This window comes from Artemia sp. Qi Xiang Cuo, chromosome 4 (genome assembly GCF_049724085.1).
Source record: "Artemia sp. Qi Xiang Cuo chromosome 4, ASM4972408v1, whole genome shotgun sequence".
Lineage (NCBI taxonomy): Eukaryota > Metazoa > Arthropoda > Branchiopoda > Anostraca > Artemiidae > Artemia > Artemia sp. Qi Xiang Cuo.
This window is the reverse complement of record NC_142797.1, coordinates 15645307-15673151: the sequence shown is the minus strand read 5'-3', so window position 1 is coordinate 15673151 and position 27845 is coordinate 15645307. Positions and strand designations below refer to the sequence as shown.

Below are 27845 nucleotides of genomic sequence, written 5' to 3'. Positions count from 1 at the left end.
GATATATTTTGAATGAGAGTAGAGGACTAAGTACCATTTTGCTTGCCTCCATAAGAATTGCCATGCTATTTGCTTGCCTTATGTTCCCTTGGTACCTTTCCAAGCAACATGATTAAACACGTTTTGAAACTACATGCTATTTGCTTGCCTTATGTTCCCTTGGTACCTTTCTAAACAAAGTGATAAAAAAAAACACGTCTAGAAACTTCGTTCATCGTGATAGTGTATAAGGTTTGAAACCTACGCCTGAGGCACTTCAGTTTCACGTGCACATTGCAGAAAGTGTGCAGACCTATAAAGTGGTCAAACACGTTTTAAGAGTATAGTCGAGATTGTGGCGTATTTTCTTTTTTTTTTTTTTTTGGCAATTAAAATTTTTTTTCTGATAACAAGTACCATTCATTGCGATCATAGCTCTAAAAAAAGGGTTTAGCATTTGTGAATTGGATCTTATTAAAGTTGAGAAAAAAAAGGGTATAAGATTTGTGAATTGGATTAAACAAACGTTAGTAATTGAATAATAGGGAAAAAACAGAGCATGATAGCATTTGCAAATTACTTCATATGAAGGTGGAGAAAAAAAAGGGTATAGTATTTGCGAATTGGTGATTATCACCACTAAAATTTTCATATTTTACGGAAATGATTTATAGTCGTTCCAAAGCTGAACTTTTTTCTAACCAAAAATTCACATTTCACCCAGAGAAATGTATTTTCTATAATTTTCTTACAAAAAACTAGTGTTTACGGTCAAAAAGCTTTATAGCTCAGTTTTTTATGGATTTGAAATATTTTCCTTCCAAAGCTGAGCTTTTTTCTAACCAAAGATTCAAATTTGAATCAGAGAAATGTATTTTCTATGATTTTCTTACAAAAACTAGTTTTTACGATCAAAAAAGGTTTATAGTTTTTTTTTATGGAAATGGCCTATTTTCGTTCCAAAGCTGGGCTTTTTTCTAACCAAAGATTCAAATTTGACCTAGAGAAATATATTTTCTATAATTTTCTTACAAAAAAATAGAGCTTACGGTCAATATCGACAAGCATTCCTTGAGAAAATATCTTCCTTTGAATAGATAGCTCTAGAAAATCATCATCTAGAATCAAACGTTTTTCCATAAACACTAGATTCCCCATGATTCGCTCTTTCTCAAATCTGTCCATTTTTTCGAGTCCTAACACTCTCACAATCAACTTCACCCTAACCAGAATTTTTTATTTTACTCTAAAAATATACGCTAGTCTACTATAGAAAGAAAAACCGGGATAACCTAAATTCAACGTAACAACACATGAAGCCAAAATGAATAGAACTTGGATTTTATGAATTTTATCTGATGTATCTGATAAAAACTTTGAAAATGAAATTATTCTTTCTGGTACTTAGATTTTGTCAACTTTTTCCTATGTATCCGAGAAATGGATGTTGATATAGAATTTAATCACTCTTATACTTAGATTTTGTGAAATTGCTGTATTGACTGTTTAGGAAGCGACTTCAATCGATAATGAATGTTAATAAAGAATTTGTTCAATTTTTTTTTATAATTTCCTGAATTAAATTTCTATATTGTGTCTCCAAGAGGTGAATTCAAGATGTTCAAAAACTTTAAAGTTAAGTTTTACCATTTTCGACCTGATATCTTAAACTAGGCAAGGTATCCTTTTCCCAGCATACATGCCTTTCTTTGATGAACAATTAAAATGTTCAAAAAACTTTAAAGTTAAGTTTTACCATTTTCGACCTGATATCTTAAACTAGGTATCCTTTTCCCAGCCTACACTGCCTTTCTATGATGAACAACTAAAACGTTCAAAAAACTTTAAAGTTAAGTTTTACCATTTTCGACCTGATATCTTCAACTAGGTATCCTGTTCCCAGACTACACTGCCTTTCTATTATGAACAACTAAAATGTTCTAAGAACTTTAAAGTTAAGTTTTACCATTTTCGACCTGATATCTTAAACTAGGTATCCTTTTCCCAGACTACATTGCCTTTCTATGATGAACAACTAAAATGTTCAAAAAACTTTAAAGTTAAGTTTTACCATTTTCGACCTGATATCGTAAACTAGGTATCCTTTTCCCAGACTACATTGCCTTTCTATGATAAAGAACTAAATTGTTCAAAAAACTTTAAAGTTAATTTTTACCATTTTTGACCTGACATCTTAAACTAGGTATCCTATTCCCCAACTACACTGCCTTTATATGATGAACAACTAAAATTTTCACAAAACTGTAAAGTTAATCTATATAATTTTTGACCTGATATATTAATCTATGTATCTTTTTCCCATATTTCACTGCCTGTCTATGATGAACAACTAAAATGTTCAAAAAACTTTAAAGTCAAGTTTTAGCATTTTGGACCTGATATATTAAACTATGTATTCTTTCCCAGATTACACTGCCTTTTTATGATGAACAACTAAAATGTTCAAAAAACTTTGAAGTTAAGTTTTACCATTTCCGACCTGATACCTTAAACTAGGTATCCTTTTACCAGACTACACTGCCTTTCTATGATGAACAACTAAAATGTTCAAAACACTTTAGAGTTAAGTTTTACCATCCTCGACCTGATACCTTAAACTAGGTATCCTTTTCCCAGACTACACTGCCTTTCTACGATGAACAACTAAAACGCTCAAAAAAACTTTAAAGTTAAGTTTTACCATTTTCGACCTGATAACTTAAACTAGGTATCCTTTTCCCATACTACACTGCCTTTCTATGATGAACAACTAAAACGTTCAAAAAACTTTAAAGTTAATTTTTACCATTTTTGACCTGATACCTTAAACTAGGTATCATTTTCCCAGACTACACTGCCTTTCTATGATGAACAACTAAAACGTTCAAAAAACTTTAAAGTTAAGTTTTACCATTTTTGCCCTGACATCTTAAACTATGTATCCTTTTCCCAGCCTACACTGCCTTTCTATGATGAACAACTAAAACGTTCAAAAAACTTTAAAGTTAAGTTTTACCATTTTTGACCTGATACCTTAAACTATGTATCCTTTTCCCAGACTACACTGCCTTTCTATGATGAACAACTAAAATGTTCAAAAAATTTTAAAGTTAAGTTTTACCATTTTCGCACTGATATCTTAAACTATGTATCCTTTTCCAAGACTATGCTGCCTTTCTATGATAAACAACTAAAATGTTCAAAAAACTTTAAAGTTAAGTTTTACCATTTTCGACCTGATACCTTAAACTAGGTATCCTTTTCCCAGACTACACTGCCTTTCTATGATGAACAACTAAAATGTTCAAAAAACTTTAAAGTTAAGTTTTATTATTTTCGACCTGATATCTTAAACTAGGTATCCTTTTACCAGACTAAACTGCCTTTCTATGATGAACAACATTCGCCCCCCACTATCACACTATAACTACTCTAAGACATCCTTCTGCCATCAACCCATCTCCCCCAAAACACTTTTCAGCCATTTCTAGTTAAAAATTTATTTCAACTAAGTTATTTTGGTTTTTCGCTAGCAATTCGCCCCCCCCCCACTATCACACTATAAGTACGCTAAGACATCCTTCTGCCATCAACCCATCTCCCCAAGAACAATTTTAAGCAATATATTGTTAAAAATTTATTTCAAATCATTCATTTGGGTTTTTCTCTATTAATTCAGCCCCCCCCCCCACTATCACACCATAACTAATCTAAAACATCCGTCTACGATCAACACATCTCCCCTAAAATACTTTTCAACCTTTTCTCGATAAAAATTTTATTTTCAACTCATACCTTTGGGGTTTTTACTAGCGATTCGCCCCCACTATCACACTATAACTACGCTAAGACACCCCTCTGTCATCGACCCATCTCCCCCAAAACACTTTTCAGCCATTTATCGTTAAAACTTTTATTTTCAAGTCATCCACTCGGGATTTTTTGTAAGCAATACGCCCCCAAACTTTCAAACTATAACTACTCTATGACAGCCGACTGCCATCGGACTATCTCCCCCCAAAATTTTTTTTTCAGATATTTCTAGTTAAAAATGTTATTTCAACTCAATCATTTGGGTTTTTCGCTAGCAATTCGCCCCCACTATCACACTATAACTACGCTAAGACAACCCTCTGTCATCGACCCATCTCCCCCAAAACACTTTTCAGCCCTTTCTAGTTAAAATTTTTATTTCAACTCATTCATTTGGGTTTTTCGCTAGCAATTCGCCGCCCACTATCACACTATAGCTATGCTAAGACATCCTTCTGCCATCAACCCATCTCCCCAAGGACACTTTTCAGACATTTCTCGTTAAAAATTTTATTTCAACTCATTCATTTGGGTTTTTCGCTAGCAATTCGCCCCCCACTATCACACTATAACTACGCTCAGACATCCCTCTGCCATCAACCCATCTCCCCCAAAACTCTTTTTAGCCTTTTCTCGATAAAAATTTTATTTTCAAGTCATCCACTCGGGTTTTTTTGTAAGCAATACACCCCCAAACTATCACACTGTAACTACTCTATGACACCCGGCTGCCATCGAACTATTCCCCCCCCCCCCCCCCAAATATTTTTTCAGAGATTTCTAGTTAAAAATGTTATTTCAACTCATTCATTTGGGTTTTTTGCTAGTACTTCGCCCCCCACTGTCACACTATAACTACACTAAGACCTACTTCTGCCATCAACCCATCTCCCCCAAAACACTTTTCAGCCATTTCTAGTTAAAAGTTTTATTTCAACTCATTCATTCGGGTTTTCTCGCAAGCAATTCAGCCCACAGTACAGCACTACAAGTACTCTAAGACACCCCACTGCCATCACCCCACCACTTGTGTATTATACAGAGCACATCGAAGAGGTAAAGCTATCCGTTATTAGAATTCTTTTCTTGCCATCTACATAGCTCTTAGTATCAACTTTTTAGTATACTATAACGTTAAACTCTATTTTAAATTGACAACACTGTTCAAACGCCACTTGTGTATTATACAGAACGCATCGAAGAAGTAAAGATATCCGTTATCAAAATTCTTTTCTTGCCATCTACATCTCTCTTAGTATCAACTTTTTAGTATACTATAACGTTAAACTCTATTTCAATTTGAAAACACTGTCTAAACGCCACTTTTGTATTATACAAAATATACCGAAGAAGTAAAGCTTGGTCAATTCATAACAAGAGTTTATCATCGTTAATCATTTCCATAGGTTAATATTGTTCCAAATAAATAATAACGAAGCTATTAGTTAACAACCCTGAGGGTTACCTTAACTGATAATCACCAATTCGCAAATTATAAACCGTTTCTTCTTCACCTTCATATGATGCAATTTGCAAATGCTATAAAGCTCTGTTTTTTTCTTATTATTCAATTAATATCGTTCGTATAGTCCAATTCGCAAATGTTAAACCCTTTTTTTCTCCACCTTCATAAGATCCAATTCGCAAATGCTATACCCTTTTTTTAGAGCTATGATCGCAATGAATGGTACTTGTTATCAGAAAAAAAATGTTAATTGCCAAAAAAAGGAAAAAAAATAAAACACGCTACAATCTCGACTATACTCTCAAAACATGTTTGACCACTTTATAGGTTTGCACGCTTTTTGTAATGTGTACGTGAAACTGAAGTGCCTCAGGCGTAGGTTTCAAACCTTATACTCTATCACGATGAACGAAGTTGCTATACGTGTTTTTTTTATCACTTTATTTAGAAAGGTACCAAGGGAACATAAGGCAAGCAAATAGCATGTAGTTTCAAAACGTGTTTAATCACGTTGCTTGGAAAGGTACCAAGGGAACATAAGGCAAGCAAATAGCATGGTAATTCCTATGGAGGCAAGCAAAATGGTACTTAGTCCTCTACTAATGAGCATCAATATTTGATTATTTTAATATGTGAATTGTTATGAAGACTCTGTTTCTTAGAGTTTCGGTTACTACTCAGAGACATCACTCCATTCTTACAGTTCGTTATCACGAACTGTTTGATAACAATTTTTATATGAAATCTTATGTTATGTTTCCCAATAGATTTTTCAAAATCATTATCATGTTAGAAATAGCTTCCAAGATTAGATCATCATGGAGTAAATATAGTTGTAATTTTGAATGGAAGCATCGTTTGCACTAGATTCAATTCTCAGTTCTTAGAAGAAGGAACCTAAATAGGACAAGTCATGAAGGGAAAAAGAAAACATGAATGGCAAAATGACAGCGTTTTATTTTCTCTCCCTTTTTCTCTAAGGGGAATCCAGAAGTGCTTTCCTTCATATTCATGTATGCATTAAAGTAATCAAGCAGATGTAACCATTAATCACCAGGCATAGAGACTGAAGGCAGAGGATACTGAAGAAACTTCATAGAGAATAGAGTCCCTGCCGATTTTCAGTTTTTATCTCGGTCTTAACTTACGCCATGAAAACTCGTTTTTCGCTTAACATATAAAAATTGATATAAAATTCGTCTAATTAATATTCAGACTGAAATGGATTTTTGCTGACTATAACAGTTTTTCAGATGAAATCTTTGTTCTGACTCTTCCAATAGATTTCCGATAATCGTTATCATCTTAAACTTAGTTTCCAAAATCAGATCATTTTGGAGTAAATATATTTGTAATTTTGAATCAAAGCTTTTTCAGCACTAGATTCAATATTGAGCTCTTAGAACAAGGGACCTATAGGACACATACTAAAGAGACAAAGAAAATATGAATAACGAAAGAATACCCTTTTACAATGCTCGCCTTTTTTTTTATAATTAAAACAAAGAATTCTGTTTTAAGATATCTATATAGTGGGTAGAGTGGCGAAATGGGTCTAGGCATTGATCACGAAGCAGTCAAAAGGGAAGAGTCATGACAATGAGAATAATATAATTAAACCTACACAAAATTAAATTAGCTTATTTTAATTGGGTTTGAGGTTAATATATAACATTCTAAACTTATGCACCCTCTGCGGTTGTGAATTAAGGGACAGGCATGGCATTCATCAATGAATGCCATAACCACAGACTAGCGTAATCCCATTTCCCTCGTTTCAAACGGAGTAAAAGGTAATGAATATGGCATTGGGCATTAAGGTCTTTACCTGCCGCACTGAACTCCGTTTCATTGCTCTTCAGTTAGTACTTTCACACACCATTTCTGTTTACCATCCCAAGATTTCTTCAAGTACATATTTGGAGCTGGGTTGACTCTGGCTGACTTTAAAGAGTCACGGCACGAATTCCCGCTCCAAACCAAATAACCGTCACACTAGGACTCAAGCCCTTGTCCTTACGGACAAAAGATTTTAAGTCTTGCAGGTTGACTACTTGAATAGGACGGCTAGTTCCATAGAGTGTCTAATTGCCACTGCGCTGCCAGAAATCTGGTATGATAGATGGGCAAAAATGAAACAGAAAGAAACTTGATGAAACACACTATTGTAAGTTTCTTATATTTTCTCGACGACGGGTACAAGGATCAAATCAGTGCTTTCCAAGCTACAATGTGATTTTCCTCGGAATCAAAATGGAGGGCTATAAACCGCCAGTTTAGGGTTTTCGAACATGGTGAATCCAATCGTATACTTTTATTCCGAGGGTTTTTAGCTGAATTTATGGATTCCAATAAGTTTGTTTACGTCATGACTTTCTGTTTTTAAGTTTAACATGGATAATAGTTGCTTTCCAAAAATCAGTCTATAATACTATTCTTGCGTATATAGAAATTCAGTTTAAAACAAGTTTATAATTTTCGATTATAATTGGGCAAGGTCCATTCATTTTGCGATTTTCTATAATATTTTTACGAAATGTATTTGCTGCGTTGTCAGTGCTCAATTGGAGATTATTAAAAAAAAAGAAAAAATTTACAATACAAAGCAGAATCACAATTTTGGTAAAATTAAAGTTAGCTCTTCGATACCTGCATCGGGCCTTTTCGGATCGAAAGTCAGGCCTGTATTTACAGTAGTCGCACACGATCCTAGTCGTACCTGTCGATAAAAAGCCAAGATTTATGAATGACATGAATTTTTTCCTTGATCTCAACATCACACATGTATTACAAAAACGGAAAATTAAAATGCCAAGAAATTGGTTTTTAAAGCTTGTTTCAAGACTATTTTGTTACCACCAATTGCCTGCTAATGTTATGTCTCCGTATCCTTTACTCTATTCATGCTATAGATAGAAAATCTGCTACTCCGAGCTTCCATCTTATCTATTTTTAGAAATTCCGCCTTAAATTTTGAAGTCTTATTGGTCAGTCACAAATTTTTTGCTTGAAAGCTGAACATTTCTCAATGCAGAACATCCTAAACATTCAGCACAGCGACTATAATATGGTCTGACATAATATGCTGCTCCAAGCTTCCATCTTGTCTATTACCTATCTCAACTCAACTATTTAAACACCTAACTCAATGTCGGAGTACCAGTGAGTAGGAGGGCAAATTAAGGGCAAATGAACCATTTGCTGAATTCTCAGGAATTTTCTTGCCCATGCCTTCCTGATATCTTGATATTGTTTACCTAAAAGTTTTTTCTCATACAGTTCATCTATTATCATGTTTTCAGAAATGAGTCTGATTGGTCAATCACAAATTTTGTGGTTAAAGGTAATCATTATTCAACTGAAAACACAGTGAACCTTAATAGGGCGTGGCATAGTTTTTATACCGAAGAAACTTAAATATTTCTAAAAGTGGAATTTTAGTGCTGTAGTGCTCAGAAGATTCAGTAAAGGAATGGATGTGCCACGAAAGTGCCAGGGTACTAGGAGGATTATTACTGGCTCAAATATTTTTATGTTGAAAACGGAGTCATTGTTATATGTAAAAGAGAATAGGGACCAAATCTCTGATGAGATTTACCTTTACAGCCCTCCAAGAACAAAATATATAGTTACAAGAATCAAAAGTTTATTTTTCCTAGAATGGGTCTATGGCTGCTTTTCCTCTTGCACAAGGCGGTGATAGAGACACGCACAAGGTGGTGATACAAGATAGAGACATGATATAGATCATGTCTCTATCTTATTTATTGAATTTCACAGGGTGCTATGAATATGAATAGCAGGTAGCTATCTCGACTTTAGAAACATTTGGATCACGAAATTAGCAAACTACTGATTAGAGCAAACGAGCTATGAACTTGGTACCAAAGATCCGATTTTTGTGACAATTAAATAAAAAAAAACAAGTTTTTTTAGCTGAAAGTAAGGAACGACGTTAAAACTTAAAACGAACAGAAATTATTCCGTATATGAAAGGGGCTGTCCCCTCCTCAACGCCTTGCTCTTTACGCTAAAGGTTTTCATTGTTAAAAAAAAATAGAGTTGTGAGAAAGTCAAACTTCAGCGTAAAGAGCGAGGCGTTGAGGACTCGACAGCCCCTTTCATATACGGAATAATTTCTGTTCGTTTTAAACTTTAACGTTGTTCCTTACTTTCAGTTAAAAAAATTTGTTTTTTTTATTTAATTTTTGAACGTTTTTGAATTAATGCAGGTTTGGATTTTGGCTCACCGTACATGAATAATTGAAAAAAAAAATTGAATATTAATTTTACTTTTATTTGGTTAAATGGCTTTCTCGAAACCTGTTAAATTTTATTTACGAACGTTTTTATTAGTAATAAATATACTTAACTTACGAATTAACTTACGTAACGAATCTCTATATTCTTATATTTTTAATACGTATATTAGAGGGTTCGCCTCCTAGTCAATACCTTGCTCTTTAAGCTAAAGTTCGAATTTTGTTGCAATTATTTAAAAATGACCCCTTAATCACAAATGCCGTTAATTAGAATAGATAGCTCTTATGAAAGTACTAAATAATCTTTGGCTTAAAGAGCGAGGTATTGACTAGGGGATGAACCCAATCATATACGTAATGCTTTCTGTCGTTTCAAGTTTTGATGTTGCTCCTTACTTTCAGTTAAAAAACTTGTTTTTTATATATAATTTCTGATCTTTATTTAAATAATGCTGGGAAATCCGGCGCCCCCTTCATATCAATGTCCCTTCTCCCATGAAAACTTCCTCCATGGTAAGATCCTCCCACATAACCCCCGACCCACTCCCCCCAATACCCGAAAAAATCCCCTCTGAAAACGTCTGTATACTTCCCAATAGCCAATACTATATGTTAACATTGGGTAAAGTTCATAACTTTCAGCCCTCCCCAAGGGGACTTCGGGGGATTAAGTCATCCTAAAAGACATAGTTATTATATTTTCGACCATACTAAACAAAATGGCTATCTCAGAATTTTGATCGGGTGACGTCGGGAAAAAAATGAGCGTGGGATGGGGCCAAGTTGCCCTCCATTTTCTAGGAACTTGAAAAGGGCACTAGAACTTTTAATTTTCGTTCCAATGAGCCCTCCTACGATATTCTAGGACCACTGGGTCGATACGATCACCCCTGGGGAAAAAAAACAAAAACAAATAAAAACAAACAAATAAACACGCATCCGTGATCTTTCTTTTGGCAAAAAATGGAAAATTCCACATTTTTGCAGATAGGAGCTTGAAACCTCCGCAGTAGGGTTCTCTGATACGCTGAATATGATTGTGTGATTTTCATTAAGGTTCTATAACTTTTAGAGGGGTCTTTCCCCCTTTTTTCGAAAATAAGCCAAATTTTCTCAGGCGCGTAACTCTTGATATGTAGGACTAAACTTGATGAAACTTATATATTTGAAATCAGCATTGTATTGCAACGTTAGCGTGAACTGAAAAAGGTTGTAAGGTTTTAAACTTGTTTGTTTTTAAGTGTAGGTCGTACGTAAATACAGTTTTTAGTTTTGAAATTTAAAGTTGTTAAAATCCCTAAAAGGAGCGGAGATGGGGTTAAAAAAAGTAAACTGATTGGATGCATTATTACAGTAACCATCCAAACGTAGAAAACGGTAGATTTATTATTTTTTTGTCAAACAGTTCGTGGTAACGAACTGTAAGTAAGGAGCGACCCGGCTCAATGGTAACCGAAACTGTTGAAAACGGAATTTTCATACCAAGAGATACATCAAAAGAATCAGATTTTATTGCTGATTTCAAACATATAACTTTCATCAAGTTTAGTCCTACTTATGAAAAGTTACGCGCCTGAGGTAAATTTGGCTGATTTTCGAAAAAAGGGAGAAAGACCCCTAAAAGCTATAGAACCTTAAATTGTGAAAATCACACCATCCTGTTCAGCGTATCAGAGAACCCTACTGCGGAGGTTTCAAGCTCCTATCTACAAAAATGTGGAATTTTCCATTTTTGACAGAAGAAAGATCACGATTGCGTGTTTATTTGTTTGTTTTTTTTTCCCAGGGGTGATCGTATCGACCCAGTGGTCCCAGAATATCGTGGGAGGGCTCATTCGAACGGAAATTAAAAGTTCTAGTGCCCTTTTTAAGTGACCAAAAAAATGGAGGGCAACTAGGCCCCCTCCCACGCTCATATCTTTCCCAAAGTCGCCCGATCGAAATTTTGAGATAGCCATTTTGTTCAGCATGGTCGAAAATATGATAAATATGTCTTTTAAGATGACTTAATCCTCCGAAGTCCCCGGGGGGAGGGCTGAAAGCTATGAACTTTACCCAATGTTAACATATAGTATTGGTTATTGGGAAGTATACATACGTTTTCAGAGGGGATTTTTTCTGGTAGGGGGGAGGGAAGTGGTTCGGGGGTTATGTGGGATGATCTTACCATGAAAGAAGTTTTCATGGGAGAAGAGACATTACTATGAAGGGGGCGCCGGATTTCCCAGCATTATTTAAATAAAGATCAGAAATTATATATATAAAAAAAAACAAGTTTTCCAACTGAAAATAAGGAGTAACATCAAAACTTAAAATTAACAGAAAATATTACGTGTATGACTGAGTTCACCCCCTAGTCAATACATCGCTCTTTAACCCAAAGATTTTTTAGTAATTTCATAAGAGCTATTTATTCTAAATAACGGCCTTTGTGATTAAGGGGTCATTTTTAAAGAATTGGACCAAAATTCAAACTTTAGCTTAAAGAGCGAGGTATTGACTAGGGGGCGAGCCCCCTAATATACGTATTAAAGATATGTGAATATAGAAGTTCGTTACGTAGGTTAATTCGTAAGTTGCATATATTTATTATTAATTAAAACGTTCGTAATTAAAATTAAACAAGTTTCGAGAAAGCCATTTAACCAAATAAAAGTAAAATTAATATGCAAATTTTGTTTTAATTATTCAAGTACGGTGTGCCAAAATCAAAACCTGTATTAATTCAAAGACGTTCAAAAATTAAATAAAAAAACAAGTTTTTTAACTGGAAGTAAGGAACGACGTTAAAACTTAAAACGAACAGAAATTATTCTGTATATGAAAGGGGCTGTCCCCTCCTCAACGCCTCGCTCTTTACGCTAAAGTTTGACTTTCTCACAGCTCTTATTTTTTTAAACAATAAAAAAGAGCGAGGCGTTGAGGAGGGGACAGCCCCTTTCATATACGGAATAATTTCTGTTCGTTTTAAGTTTTAACGTCGTTCCTTACTTTCAATTAAAAGAACTTGTTTTTTTATTTTTGATATCAATTGGGACACAGATTATTGTAGCGAAATTATTTATAACAGAAGCTTAAAAGCTTTTCTGATCTGTTGAAGCATTAGCAAGTTGGCAACATTACTTTCTCAGTTTTTACATTAATCATTCCTCCAGAAACAATATATTAGTGGATAAGCTTCTTCAAGACAGATACTTGGCTCAAAGATTACTAGTTCGGTGAGTGCACTCAAAATCAAAGAGAATAAACCGATTATCGATTCTAATATCCGTTGCCCCCAAGTTTTGTGTCGTCGACTCATTGTCTGCTTACATCATTGTTCAAAGATCCAGATGATATTATTTATAATCAAACAGCTCAGAGGCAGATTTAATCAAATTAACAAAATAAGAAGAGGAGAAAATTAAAAAAATAGATTTATTTCTGGAGTCTTTGGCCGTCACAAACGTTGCCTGAATTCCCCTACCTTCACTTTTTTCCTTCCTTGCCTTCGACAGCTGAGGCCTATGGCCCACACTTGTCATCATAACATCATACCTTTATTTTTTATGTTTTGTAATTCCTAAAAGTCATGATTTAAAAATTAGAAGTACCTGGAAAAATATTAATCTAGATGTGCTTAAAGTTTCATTAATATCGTATAAGTTTAGGTTTCCTCTGCTTTTTCTTTTTTTTGAACTGAACAAACTTAACAAAAGTGTTCAAAATGGTAGGAGACATTTCTGTCAGTGTTGCCCCAGTAAGATCTTCTTGAGTTTGCTAAGAGTTCTATTTGAATAATATTTCAGAAGTTATACATTGCTGATGTGAATCTAATTTGATTTCAACAAATTGATTGAATTGATTTGTCATCAAGTACCTGTACTGTGGCTGGTCATTATCAAAATAGAATTCTAAGGGCCTCAAGTTCCCATGAAAAGTCATCTAAGTTATTCTCGTTGCAGTAAAAGTGTTTTTTACTCTGTGACCATCTATTGGTTTTAAGCAAATATATATTTTACTTTAACTCTAAGGAGATGATTCTTACCAGGTCGTCGTTAGATAGTACCCTGACTTGACCCCATGAGGCTTAAAATCATAATGAGGAAGGAGAGTTATTTTAAATAGGCTAAACAAAGTAAAAATGATTGTCCTTCAGATTGATGGAAGTGAATACCTCTGAGACGACTTCAAAGGAGCCCTCCCCATTCCAAATAATGAAAAACAGCGGCTTATAAATGTATTTTTTTTTTTGGTGTACCTCATCCCACCCCTCTGTAAATGTTGTACTCTGTTGCTTATAAGGAGAAATGAAAAGTAATGCAAATATCATATCATACGTCGTCTTGACTTACCGTCAAGAAAAGCCGTCCTATGCTTTAAAACTCTGTGCAACAAACAACATTGAACAATCTTCTTTCTCTGAGTAATTGTATTCTCTTGCACCGCCACTTGTTAAGGTGACAAACAGTGCAGTTTATTCTAATTACTAGAAGAAAAGTCTAGAAAGAAGATTGAAAACGTCTTGATTTGAAGGGGCATATCCATTTGGAGCTGTCAGTACTCCATCAATGCCACTCGCTTGACTTTTACTTGCAGTTTTTTCTTGCAAGTGGAAATTCCACAAATTGGTGCATACCTACGCAGTGATTTAACTGGGTGCGTGGTACCCTGAAAAAAAAGGTTTGAAATTAAAAACTAGAAGAAAAGGAACACCGAAGGAAAAAGAATACTATAAAGCTCCATCTTGATCGATCAAACTAAATAGTATCACCATAAATAATAGGTTAGCCTGGAGATGCATTGGATACGATTAATTAGTAACAGCCTACTTTCGTGAGTCCCTCTCTTATCCGGCAAGAAAACTATTGAATGTGAATAAAGAGACAAATGTTTTTCTCTTTTATCGCCTTGTTTCCATAGAGACATAAGAAACAACTAAAGAGGGATTTAAGTCTCCTACAGACTTAGTCTTTTTTGGGACTTTCCCAGCTAATTGCGTAAATAAATTTTATCCCGTGGACATACGATATTTGGTCATTAGCAAATATTCTCTTAGCGTGTTTATTTTTAGAAATCTTACTTGAGATGTATTACTAGGATACTTAGCATTGTTATTAAAATGATAACAGGGAGCAAGGTTAGTAATATATGGATTTTTTTGTATATATTTTTCCGCACATATATATATATATATATATATATATATATATATATATATATATATATATATATATATATATATATATATATATATATATATATATATATATATATATATATATATATATATATATATATATATATATATATATATATAGTTTATAAAGTTTCAAAGGCCATATGAAACTATTATATAATTTCAAAGGCCATAATGTAATTTTGTGGCACATTCGTCCCTTGACGCTGTAGGGGATAATTAAAGGGCATACAGGCATTACAATATGAACGCTTGTTATATAAAAAGGAAAAGCAGCATTACTAACTGTTATAAAGTAATGCATCGTTGCACAACGAGTTCTTAGGAGCAGTAGGGATTATTTAAGCTTTTTTGGTGGAAGGGGTAGCCTGAAGCCTCAAAAATCTAAAGCCAAATTTTCATGAGAGGTAGTTCAGATAATTATGGCGGAAGCATACCCTATAACATCCCTTTGTTCGAAGAATACTAAACAGTTGGGGGCACAAAAGATATAGCAGTAAGTTTACCGCAGATAATTTCTGGCTCTTCATTCTCGGTGCGAACAAACAGCTCCTCCCACTTCTTCTTGCATTAGCGCGTACAAACAGCTCCTCTCATTTGATCTGCCATCATTGATTCAATTACCTTGGATTACGTATTTTGGCAGAAACTTTCTCAAAATGCCTTTGAATCCAACTTGAGACTTCGAAACCTACTTTAAATTCCTAAAAACATCTAATAATAACATTCCACTCTTAATTACCGATTTTCATATATGTATTGGAATAAATTAATTTAAAATTAGTCTCTTCAAAATTGAGTGTTCCAACGTTGAAGCCAAGTTTCCGCGTTCAAGAGAAATCTGACTTATCTACCCGTGAAAACATATAATATCACTTATGTTTCTACGTTCTCTGGAGCACTCGCCCCTCGGTCCGGGTTTTTATAATGGGTGAGATAGGGAAAGAAACTCTAAGTAAAGAGCGATCCATGTGATTACTAACTGAAATAATAAAAATGTGAATTTAATAGGAATAAGCACTTACATCAGAAGTATTGGTAAGGTTCAAAGGCGGATCTAGAGCGAAACCCTGAGGGGGGGGGGGTGCGTCTAATGTGACAAGGACTCTAATAATTGACAAAAATGACACGTTTATTAGAAAAAGAGATTAAGAGGAAAAAACAAATGAGCACGCTAGAAAAATATTTGAGGGTTACTGTCCCCCCGCCCCCGGGATTCGTCCCTGGTAGTGTTTACCAAGTACAAAAATATATTTCTATTTCACTAGTTGAGGTTACATCGAAGCAGTGACCTACAGATTTCTTGACGGGTCTCACGTAAACAGAAATCGTCAATTCCAGAGCTCTTTTTATGAGCTAATAGTACCTGGAGGGGAACTTATTCTCTTATTGTGCTATGTTTCACCATTGAGGTTATCCCTGGTCTGCATGGCGTTACCCCAAAACTTCAAAACTGCCATTTTGATCAAAATGACTACCTGCCCGAAAGGTAGCATAAACCTGCAACCACCTATATATTGCTTATTTTATACAAATTCCTCATGTCATATAAAAATATTCTCTACATATATCTTTGATAAAATATTGCCTTATTATGCATCTAGTTCAACACTATATTTGACGAATATTTTGGTCAAGAGTATTTAAGGGTTTTCATTTCGGATGGACATTTCGGTGAAGCAATCTCAACTTAACAAATGGAAAATTCCAATTGAAAAATTTTATCAGCCAATCGCATCAGAAAGCTAAGATTAAGATATCAAACTGGAATTTGAATCTCATGTAAATTTTGTATGAAAACAATCTATGGATACCAAGGATTCCCTTTTAAGGGAAATGAAAAAATTCTGCAAATGTTATATTCTCAGATGAAGGTCTAATTCATAAACTTTAGAATAATGGTGACGGCATGAAAACATGTTAACTGGAGATTGAGAACAAATGCATTCTTCTTCCCTGCATTCTCCCCTCCTACCTTCACTCCCCTAAAATTCAGTCCTGACGACTGCTGGCATCAAACAAATATTTGTAGAATGCTGGAAGAGTACTCATTCAAAAAGAACTTACGAGTTCTTGTAACCTTTTTAAAGTTGGGAGTTTACAAGCTGCTCATGAGTTATGAAGAGGCTCAATGACTTGCAACCATCTCTGTTTTCTGTAATTATACGGATGATACAAACACCATTTTGAAGGCGCTATGGTTGACAGACCAAACAGTTTGTGGTGGACAACTGTGAGGAAAGATAGACTTGTGCCACAGAAACGTTCTTGGGGGCTAGGGGCCCACCTCCAAAAAGTGCTTCCCTCAGCAAAATTCGGCTGCATAACATATTAAAAGTTTATGGTAATGACTTGTAAGTCAAGAGTGAATAAAATCCAAAGCCAAGAAAGCTGAATTTTTATAAATTAAGCCATTATGATTCTTTCTGGGTCTCTGAAAAGTTCTATTATGCTGTCTTTGTCAAAAAGTCACTATGGAGCTTACAAATAGGTTTGAGACTTTGACCTTAGTCTTAGAGATTAATTAAATCGTCATAATAACCTGGAACACCATAAAAGAAGCCAATAGCCAGACAGCAAAAGAAATGATTGAGCACAAAAAAGATTCAATGATGAGTGACTATCTGATCAGAAGTGCACCCATATTGAAGATGGTTGGAAACTAACACAGTGTCTTTTAAATATTGGAGATAGCAGAGAAACCGTCTCCAGTTGTTAGTTTTACAAAAACAGGCTAGTGAAAAAAGTACAAGGGGAGATAAAAGACCTCTCTAGAAAAGAAGGCAGCTGTGGCAGAAGAAGCAGCCAAATGAGGTGTGACTCCAGAGCCGTCTTCAAAATAATCAGCAAAATTATCGGGAAACATTACAACCTAAACGGACCAGTAGAAATAGAAATAGGAGGACAATCATAGATTCTAGTAAATTTGTGATGTTTGGACCCTACACTCCGAGAGACATCTTAACATAGCTAAACAGCCGACCACAGCATAAATGGCCACAGCCACTTTCTAGAACCTCCAAATCTAAGCAGAACTGATTTGACTGAGTTGGCCAAAGAACTGACTAAAGGTACTTCCAAAATAAAGAGTAGTGGAACGCGCTAGGAAGTGATAGTATATTAGTAGAAATGACAAAATCCTTATTAGACACATGGATAACTGAGTGAATTGCATTCTTTTCGTATATACTCGCCAGGTTTTTCTTAGAAAATAACGCATTGAAGTGCTATTATTGGGGGGTATCAGTCTCCTTTCCATCCTTAGGAGACTATTCTTCCAGACAGTCCTACGTTAAGTCTAGACGACCTTGGATAAACACGAATTAGACGATTATAATACCTTCCATTGATCTCGCTCCTATTCTGACTCTATATAGGTCCTATGCAAGTGCGTCGAGGTATAGAATACAAGAATCTAAAAGAAAAATATTGCATTTGTGGATATCTAATAAGTTTTTAATTCAATCCACCAAGGTTCACTGTGGAAAATTTTCCGTTATTGTGGCATTCTTGATAAACTTGCATCCTTGACCATTGCTCTGTTTGAAAGCACTGAGTGCTGTATTTGGACACATTAAGGAGGCCCAGGGTCCATGTCGAAGAGAATGGGTAAGTTACTCTCTGGTAAGGTGTTCGAAGATTTTTGCAGCCTGTTGCAGTGTGTGGTTGACATTCCGAATATCATCTGCATAGCAGACAAACGACAAATTTCTGCCACATAAACTGCAGGACAACAAGCATCGTGTTTCTACGTCAAGGACTTATTTACTGTACTTATTTACTGCTACCTTTATTAACAGTAAAAAAAAAAAAAAATTACATGCATGAAGTGGAAAGAATTTGCTTTGGGGCTGTATTAACCAAACTTTCAAACCAGAAAACATTCCCCCTAGCCCAAAAACTATAGAGGGACTCGCCCCTGTTTTTACAACTAAAAAGCATGGCGGCTTGTATTGGCGAACCGTAAGACCGGTGTAAATAGTGTCCTGTTAGTTTTAGGTTACCGCCATCACTTTCTGCATCAATCAGGGCATTAGTCACATTTGCAAGAGCATCTGAGATGCTAATAATATGTTGAAGCCGAAACTGATTTGGAATTGGCTGACTTTTTTGCTTTAATGAAACAGTTTGTGGTAACGGAATGTAAGTAAGGAGCGACGCGGCATAATAGTAACTAGAACTCTAAAAGCGGAACTTCAATATCAATAGATACATGAAAAGCATTAGTGTAATATATTGATTCCAATTATATAACATTCATTAAGTTTATTTTTACCTGTCAAAGGCTACGAGCCTGAGAAAATTTGCCTAATCTTTGAAAAAGAGGGGAAACATCCCCTAAAAGTCAAAGAATTTTAATGAACATCTCACCATCAGATTCAGCGCATCAGTGACCCCAAATGTAGAGGTTTCAAGCACCTATCTGCAAAAACGTGGAATTTTATATATTTTTGCCAGAAGAAAGATCACGGATGCATTCGGTTTTTGTTCGTGTTTTTTTCCAGGGATGGTCGTATTGAACCATTGGACCTAGACCATCGAAATGGCCTCATTCGAACGGCAATTAAAAGTTACAATGCCCTTTTTAAGTGACCAAAAAGATTGGAGGGCAACTATTCCCCCTCATACGCCCTCTTTTCCCGAAAATAATTCGATTAAATTTTAAGGACATTAGAATGGTCGAATAATTTAGCCTTTGGAGATAACATGACCCCCCACATTCTCTGGAAGAAGGAATGTAGTTATAAAATTTGCCCATTGTGTACGTATAGTGTTTGTTATCGGGAAGTGTGCATATATTTTTCGGGCGGGGGGGGGGGGGGTGAATTTTCTTCCAGAGGGATTTTCACGGGGAGTATTTTCCATGGGGAACCTTCCTGAAGTTGAACTTTTCAGGGGATATTTTAAACTGGGGAACTTGCCAGAATTCCTATACGAAAATATTTTTATTTGTCTTACGTTCTCTTTGCCGACTGAATCTTACGTGTGGAGATGTTAAGGGTAATTGCCAGGATAGAATTTTTCCAAAGTTGAACTTCTTAGAGGATCTATCCGTAGGGGGGGGGGGGGATATTTCCGTGGAGGAGGAGCCGGATTTCTCGACACTATTTAAAAAACGTTCAGAAATTAAATAAAAATAACAAGTTTTTTTCAACTCAAAGCAAGGAGCAACATTAAAACTTAAAACAAACAGAAATTATTACGCATATGAGAGTGGGGGTTGCCCCACCCTCAACATCTGGCTCTTTACGCTAAAGTTTATTGTTGTCCCAATTTCTTAAAAACGACTCCTAAAAAATAAGGCTCGTTTAAATGGAACAAGCTTTTTTAGAAGCTTTTTTTAAAAGTACTAAAAAACTTTAGCTTGAAGAGCGAGGTGTTATAGAGGGGGCAACCCCCCTCATATACGTAATAATTTCTGTTCGTTTATGTTTCAATTCAACTCCTTACTTTGATTTGAATTTTTTCTCTTAATTTAATTCATCAATAAAAATAAGTTTGAAAGACAGCATAGATTAGTGGAGACACTCTTATGACAGAAAGATACACAGTGACTGACTGGCTTCCTTTTTTTTATATGGGTGTCCGATCCCCAGCACGGAAAGTTGAAGGCATCAGTAGAAGGTATAAATCTGCATTAACTCAATGAAATCAGTATTTACTTAGGCTAGTACGCCTATTTTATAATTTCGTCTGAGGCAAACAATATATCTTTCTATGATTTATTTCAGGTACTGACATAATTTTGATCATTGAAAAATTCTAAATGTATTCAAGGTTCCGAAAATAGTTTCGTCAATTTATCAAGAATAATAGCAAAAAAGAAAGGGTAAGATGCAATACTAAACGGTGAACTTGCATTAACAAGAAACTGTAGGCTATTCAGTTTTCCCAAAAAACTATATTAAATATCAATTACACTGAATTCTTCTTTCATCGTCTTTTTTTATTATTTATTGTTTTCCTGTTAAATTTGCTAATTTTTTTCATATTACAATTTATATGTTTTTACTTATTGTAATTTCCAGTTTATTTTTTACTGTAATTTATAATTTTACTCTTTTTTTCTTTTAGTCTCATTAAAATGCCAAAAGGATACTGCCAAGGATCTTCAACATCACTTTCTGGTCTAGTAAGACCAAAAACTGCTTCAGACTCGGACCTAAATACACAGAGTGAAGATATGGGTCTTTTCATGGAGTTAGTCAGGGACATTGCAACTGAATTAGACCTCGATACTCTATGCTATAAAATACTTACAAATGTAAATTTACTAACATGCGCTGATCGTGCTTCCCTTTTCCTGGTGGAGGGGACAAGGGATTCAAGATATCTTGTACCAAAGCTTTTTGATGTTTCGATAGAGTCAGGTATGCTTTTATTCGAATTTTATTTACTGATTTATGTCTCTCTCTCTCTCTCACTCTCTCTCTCTCACTCTCTTTCTTTCTCTCTCTATCTCTCTCTCTCTCTCTCTCTCTCTCGCACTCTCCATCTCTCGCTCTCGCTCGCTCTCTCTCTCTCTCTCGCTCTCTCTCTCTCTCTCTCTCTCTCTCTCTCTCTCTCTCTCTCTCTCTCTCTCTCTCTCTCTCTCTCTCTCTCTCTCTCTCTCTTTATGCCTCACGCTCTCTTCCTCTCTCTATATCTCCTTCTCAGCTAAATTAATTTAGTCGATGTGTAAAAAAAGAAGGAAAAGAAATCTGTTCTCTGGCTTTCCTTTTATGCATATATATATATATATATATATATATATATATATATATATATATATATATATATATATATATATATATATATATATATATATATATATATATATATATATATATATATATATATATATATATATATATATATATATATATATATATATATATATATATATATATATATATATATATATATATATATATATATATATATATATATATATATATATATATATATATATATATATATATATATATATATATATATATATATATATATATATATATATATATATATATATATATATATATATATATATATATATATATATATATATATATATATATATATATATATATATATATATATATATATATATATATGCATAAAAGGAAAGCCAGAGAATAGATTTCTTTTCCTTCTTTTTTTTTACACATCGACTAAATTAATTTAGCTGAGAAGGGGATATAGAGAGAGGAAGAGAGCGTGAGGCATAAAGAGAGATATATATATATATATATATATATATATATATATATATATATATATAGACCCCGGCGCCGCGCCGATGAGGAAAGACCGGCGACGGCGGGAGTAGAAATGACCCTAAAGGTCCGAACGGGGCTCCTAATATGGGCATAGAGTCCCTAGGGAGAAAGATTGCGTAATCGGTCAATGACCTCTTTTTCCAAGGTCGATTTATTTGATGTTTCTATGTGTAATAACTCTGGGACGAAGGTTGCACATGCGCATTGAAATCTAACGGGAACAATGTTATTGATCTAGGACTGGAGGGGGAAGTGAATTTCCGAGAACTTCATTGCGTAATAGAAGGGGAAGTGGATTTCCGAGAACTTGATTGCGTAATCGAAGGGGAAGTGAATTTCCAAGAACTTGATTGTGTAATCGAAGAGGAAGTGGATTTCCGAGAACGTGATTGCGTAATCGAAGGGGACGTGGATTTCCAAAAAATTGACTGCGTAATCGATTGGGAATTTTATTGATCCGATAACGGGAAACAGTTAGATCACGTGTTTCCTTCTCAGCCAATCAGCGAGTCGGATACATATCCTTTCTCAGCCAATATGAGACTTGCTTACATATGGTTTTCCCCCAGTTGCATAAGAATTCGCCCTTGAGATTTCGTATATAACGGGCATGCAATGTGATTAAATTATCAGAAAGTATTTTGACACAGTTCAAACAACAATGGATAATATTGATGAATTAGAAGCCTTGAATGCCACAATTAGCAATGTAAGTTCTGATTTAGTACATTTTTTATTTTCAAAATAAATTATTTTCCTTGGTCACCCTCTAGTATATTTAGGTAAGTACCCCCTCCCCCACAAACCTAACCACCATATAATCTTTATACTCACTAGGAAACATAAAATATGTTCTTTTATTACCTAAACCCCCTCAACCCCCCCCCCCCACTGTTTTTACAGGTACAATTCTTGCCAATAGAAATATTTATCTTTTTTCAATAAATTTATTCTTTCTGTAAGCCTATCAAAAAGTGACAATCAACTTTTGTCTATCCCATAGCTATTAATAAACCGTTTCCATTTAAGCCACCACCGTCGTTTACTTGACTGATAAACATTTTTATGCAATGATTTAAACAGCTGACACCCCACAATTGCACTTCCTGCTTGTTAATCCTTTAAGTTAGCGACTTAAACAAAAGGTTTCAATGATAAAAAGGATTTGTTTCCCTCTTTATCAAATTAAAACGGTTTTAAGCAAAAAGAGATTGCTGTTTATTAAGCTTGTGGATTCGTAACCTGTATTTGCTGGAGAACCGGTGAAACGGGATTATTTCCAAAAATAATTACTAACAATATATTTAGGACATTGATGAAAGGGGGGGGGGGGGGGGACATGCCTCAATTCTATCGCCAATATTGTAAAATGAAAACAAAGATTTGCATGAAAAGTAAGGTTAGGTTGGGATGTCTATGAATAAGCCTTTTTTACTTAATTAAAATAGCATTTGATTTCTGAGTTTAGTATATTTTTACTTTTTGCTTTACTGAAAATGCTGGCGTAGGGGGCCTTTCTTAGTGATAAATGCTTTGCTAGACAAAATTATGTGGATGAGGATACTAACTTTCTTTCTGCAAAAAGGGGGAAATTATTTCGATATTAAATTTTTTCTCTTTTTTAAGGCCAATTATGAAGAATGCCCGTCACCGCCACCCAGTAAGAGAGCAAGAGAGGGTGAGGCAGCCCCATCAGTGACAGCCCCCATACAGTCTGGGCATAAACCAAAAAGAGAATGGGCCATAAGGATGGTGAACCTCGCTGGCTCATCTATGCAAGCCCATGACATTGCTGGCACAGCTGCGCAAGAACATAGCGCTGCCGCCCCGTCCGCCCTCCAGCACGCACTACCTGGACCATCCGGCAGCCAAGTGCAGCCAGGATTTGGAAATGTGAGCATTTTTTTCCTACCTATATTATATAAATATATATATCTATTTCTTCCAATGTTTTTTCTTTTCACTATTTTTCAACCCAATATAAACTTATCTCAGCGAGATATTAAAATATTAACCCCTCGCACCCTAAAAATTGTTTTCTCCCCCCTCCCACGGAGATATCTAATGTAATTTTTTTTGCAAATAAACCACTCCCCTTTTTCTAATCTTTGCTATTTTCTCTGTTGCTATTGCTTCGATATCTCATAAGCGAATATTTTTAGGTAATTTTCTAGTCAATTAATAATCACCGCCTTTGAAACTTAAAATGCTATTTTTTTCCAATCTTTACTATTTTCTATGCATTCCCCCTATCTCTTCGCCGCTATTTCATAAGCGAATATTTTTAGGTACCTTTGAAACTCTGTGAATGCTATTCTTCACATAGTTTTAAGAGAGAGATTATTCCTTTTATCTATTGCACATATTGGCGTTCTAATTTGCACTGAAAATAGCTTACAAACCATTGCATCGATTTTAGCGAGGGGAAACCAAGCTAACGGTTCCCGGCATTTTTCTCGTCTGAAGTTCAATCTTGGAAATCAGAACACTCGCGCGCGATAGGTTACCATAATTAAACTCATGAGTTCACTGAATCTGTGTGGAATTAGAGAAAAATAGCGACTTATGCAGTCTAAGCGAATATTTCAACTTTTGACGGGCATTATGTAAAGGGGGGGGGGGCCGGCAAGCGCTGCGGGAAGCGCTGCGGGCCCAAGAAGCACCGCGGGATGCGCTGCGGGAAGCACCGCGGGATGCGCTGCGGGCCCGAGATGCGCCGCGGGATGCGCTGCGGGCACGAAAAGCGCCACGGAAAAAATAAATTTCACTTAATTATTATAGTTTTAGTTGTTTAAATATTTGACTATCTCTTTTTTGAAAACATTGCCGTCTTCTATGTAAAGTAATATTATAGATTGTAAATATCTTAAGTTAGAAATTGACTGATTTCAGTTGAATTAACCAAATGCCATTACTAAGTGATGACTTTAAATAATAATCCAAATTTTAAAAACAGTAGGGAGGATTTGAACACTTTGAAAATAAGATATTTTTCATTTATAGGTTGGACGATCATTGGTCCATTATTCACCATCTTCCTAATCAGCTGGTGAAGGATAGAACGCATCGTTGGACTTAAATAGCAATTCACAATGGAGTGACTCTGTACTGGAAGTACTGTTAACTATTTATGAGTTTATACACGATTCTCTTTTTAATTAAGATTAGCGCGCAGCCGAATAGGGGGACTTGAGCCCAAATACCCTCACAAGTCGAGAGAATATCTAACACAAATTACATCCGAACCCTCCTCCTCCTCCAGCCAACTATACCATACCATGTCTACTAAAAACACCTTAAGTGTTGCATACCCAAGATATGATCTACAACCTTGGGGGAGGGTATGATATACAAGCGGGGGCGGGGGGTACAACTTTTCCCGATTTTCAATTGTCAAATACAATTTTAAATGCAATAGTTGTTTACACTGCGACGTTTGGGGATCCTTTTAATTCACTAATGGGGGGAAAATTTGTGTTTTACCCTGTAGAAATTGTGCATGCCTATGTAGATAAAATTCGTGCACTGCTTGAGAACCAAATTCAATTGTGGGGAGGGGGGAGGGATTCAATTAAGGTTTCTATTGTTTTAAAGGTTTTTTATTTAAATGAGGGGAAAAGTGAAGTTTATTTTCATTATATACATTCCGAGATGCGCGTAGTTTATCCAAATTTAGAAAACTTTGAGGGTGCTTTCATGGACTGGGTAGGTCAAATTATTGCGCATCTTGAGAACTATAACGAAAATGGGAGCGGGTCTATAGTTTTATTTATTGAAAATTTAAGTGTAAATATTTGTAAATTTAAGAAAGATTTTATTTTAAGAGGGGGGCATAGAGACACGGGTACAGTTTTAAAATATAATTCAGATCTAGAAGGTTGTCAAGGTGTCCAGCGGATTTGTTTTGAAACAGATCAAAAATGTTTCAGGTATGCTTTCCTCATATCAGCATTCGAGCCTCTAGCACGTGACGCTACCAAGACGAATTTAGACGATTGGGCTGTACATGGGAAGGACGGGTCCAATTTCCCCATTGTAGATTTCTTATGTTTAGAAGGAAAATACCCAGTAGCGCTACGATGCATTGATATTTTTGAAAGGGCTAATGTCTACTTAAATATCGGCGTTACTGTGGCTCAGTATGAAACTGAAATTGAAGATGGGGTTCGTTTAAAAAAGAAAGGGATGGTTTTCCCTGTAAGGGGCCCATCAATTGATTTAGTGAGACACTGGGTTTGGTTGTTATACACACCACCTAGTGAATCGAATGCAATTGGCCATTTTAATCCTATTACAGACATTAGTAGAGTTCTGGGGGAGGGTAAGAATAAGGGGACACGTTTCTACTGCCCAACATGCCTCTCTAGATTTCGGACTGAATTAAAGTTGCAAAATCACAAGAGGCATTGTAGTCGACATGGCTACCAGACAGTTAAAACGGTTTCTGGGGAAAGGGCTATTTTACGCTTCAAAAATTTCCAGAACACCCTTCTCCAGTGCAAAAAAATATCTTTAGACTGTGAAGCTAAGCTGGTGGAGGTGAACGATCCCCAATTTCCAAACCGAGTCAAAGAACACCAAGCTATTGCAGTATCCTATGTTCACGCGCAAAGAGACAGTTCTAACATCATGCAGTTGTTAGAAATAGTTGAGACATTGGATGAGAACGAGTGTATGGTCAAAGCACTGACTAAACTAACTGGCACGGCTAATTGCGCTATTTCTCGTTTGAGAAATACGCATTATCCATTGGTGTTGTCTGCAGAGGATCGTCTCGCGATTATAAATCAAAAAATATGTTGGGTTTGTAAGGGAGAGTTTGTAGAGGCGGGGGATAAGGGGACTAAAGGCAAAAGCGGGGGGAGGGGGAAAGTCAGAGATCATAATCACTTGTGGCAGGAAATATCGTCTGGGGGTAGTAATTTTAGAGGGGTTGTGCATCAATCGTATAATTTAAATGTTAGCCAACAGTTTTTTATCCCTGTTTTTATCCACAACTCAAATTATGACTTAAAATTTATTTTACCGGCACTGGCACGTATGCACAGGGAGGGAGGGGGAGTAGACAGTCCATGGGTAAACAGTTCATTTACCTATAACATTATTCCCAAATTGGCCGAGAAGTTGTTGCTTCTCGAGCTGAAATTGCAGGCAGTGGATAATGGGCATACGTGTTGGAATAAAATCAGGTTTTTAGATTCCTTTATTTTTTTTCCCAAGGCATTGAGTCAATTGATTTAAGTGCAGAAAAGCGACAATTTTGATAGCTTTCCATTGCTTAAACAGCACTTTCCAGAAGGTGAAATGTATGATCTGATGACCTGCAAAGGTGTATACGCATACGATTATTACTTTTCTGGCGCTCGCTTAAGCGAGGTGAAACTACCTCCAATTGAAGCTTTTTACAATTCACTGACCAACAGTTAATGCAGAGCCGAGGATTATGAGTTTGCCAAGAAGGTGTGGAGTAAGGGGGATTGTAAAAATGGGTGAGATTATTGTAGACTGTACTTGGCCAGTGACGTTCTAACTCTGTTGGATATAGTCTGTAAGAACACAGACCAAATCTATTCAGAGTTCGGGTTAGATATAGGCTACTATTTTTCCACACCCCATCTAGTGATGGATTTGATTTTAAAAATTAGCAGGGAGGAAATAGGCCTAATCATCGACGTAGATCAACACATTTTTGTAGAGCGTTCATTGTGGGGAGGGTATGTTTTTCATGGAGAACTCGTCTTATCAACCTATCCGAGCGGACAAAGCACCGGTGTAAAGTCAAATGCAGTGTTCTTGGACATGAACTCATTGTACCCCTCGGCAATGTCTCACTACTCTTTGCCGTGTGGGAACTATCGATGGCTTGAGAATCCTTGTGAGTTCCCCGA

General features: G+C 35.6%; 1 protein-coding gene across 3 annotated transcripts in view; it reads left to right on the top strand.

Moving 5' to 3' along the window:
- Positions 1–27845, top strand: part of LOC148952812 (cGMP-specific 3',5'-cyclic phosphodiesterase-like) — a 372326-nt gene that overhangs the window by 76423 nt on the left and 268058 nt on the right. For all 3 annotated transcript variants that reach the window (XM_089088106.1, XM_089088104.1, XM_089088105.1), the window contains exon 2: positions 20774–21069. In XM_089088106.1, the coding sequence (XP_088944232.1) occupies positions 20784–21069 (286 nt within the window). In that variant the 5' untranslated portion in view covers positions 20774–20783. The remainder of the gene's footprint in view (positions 1–20773; positions 21070–27845) is intronic.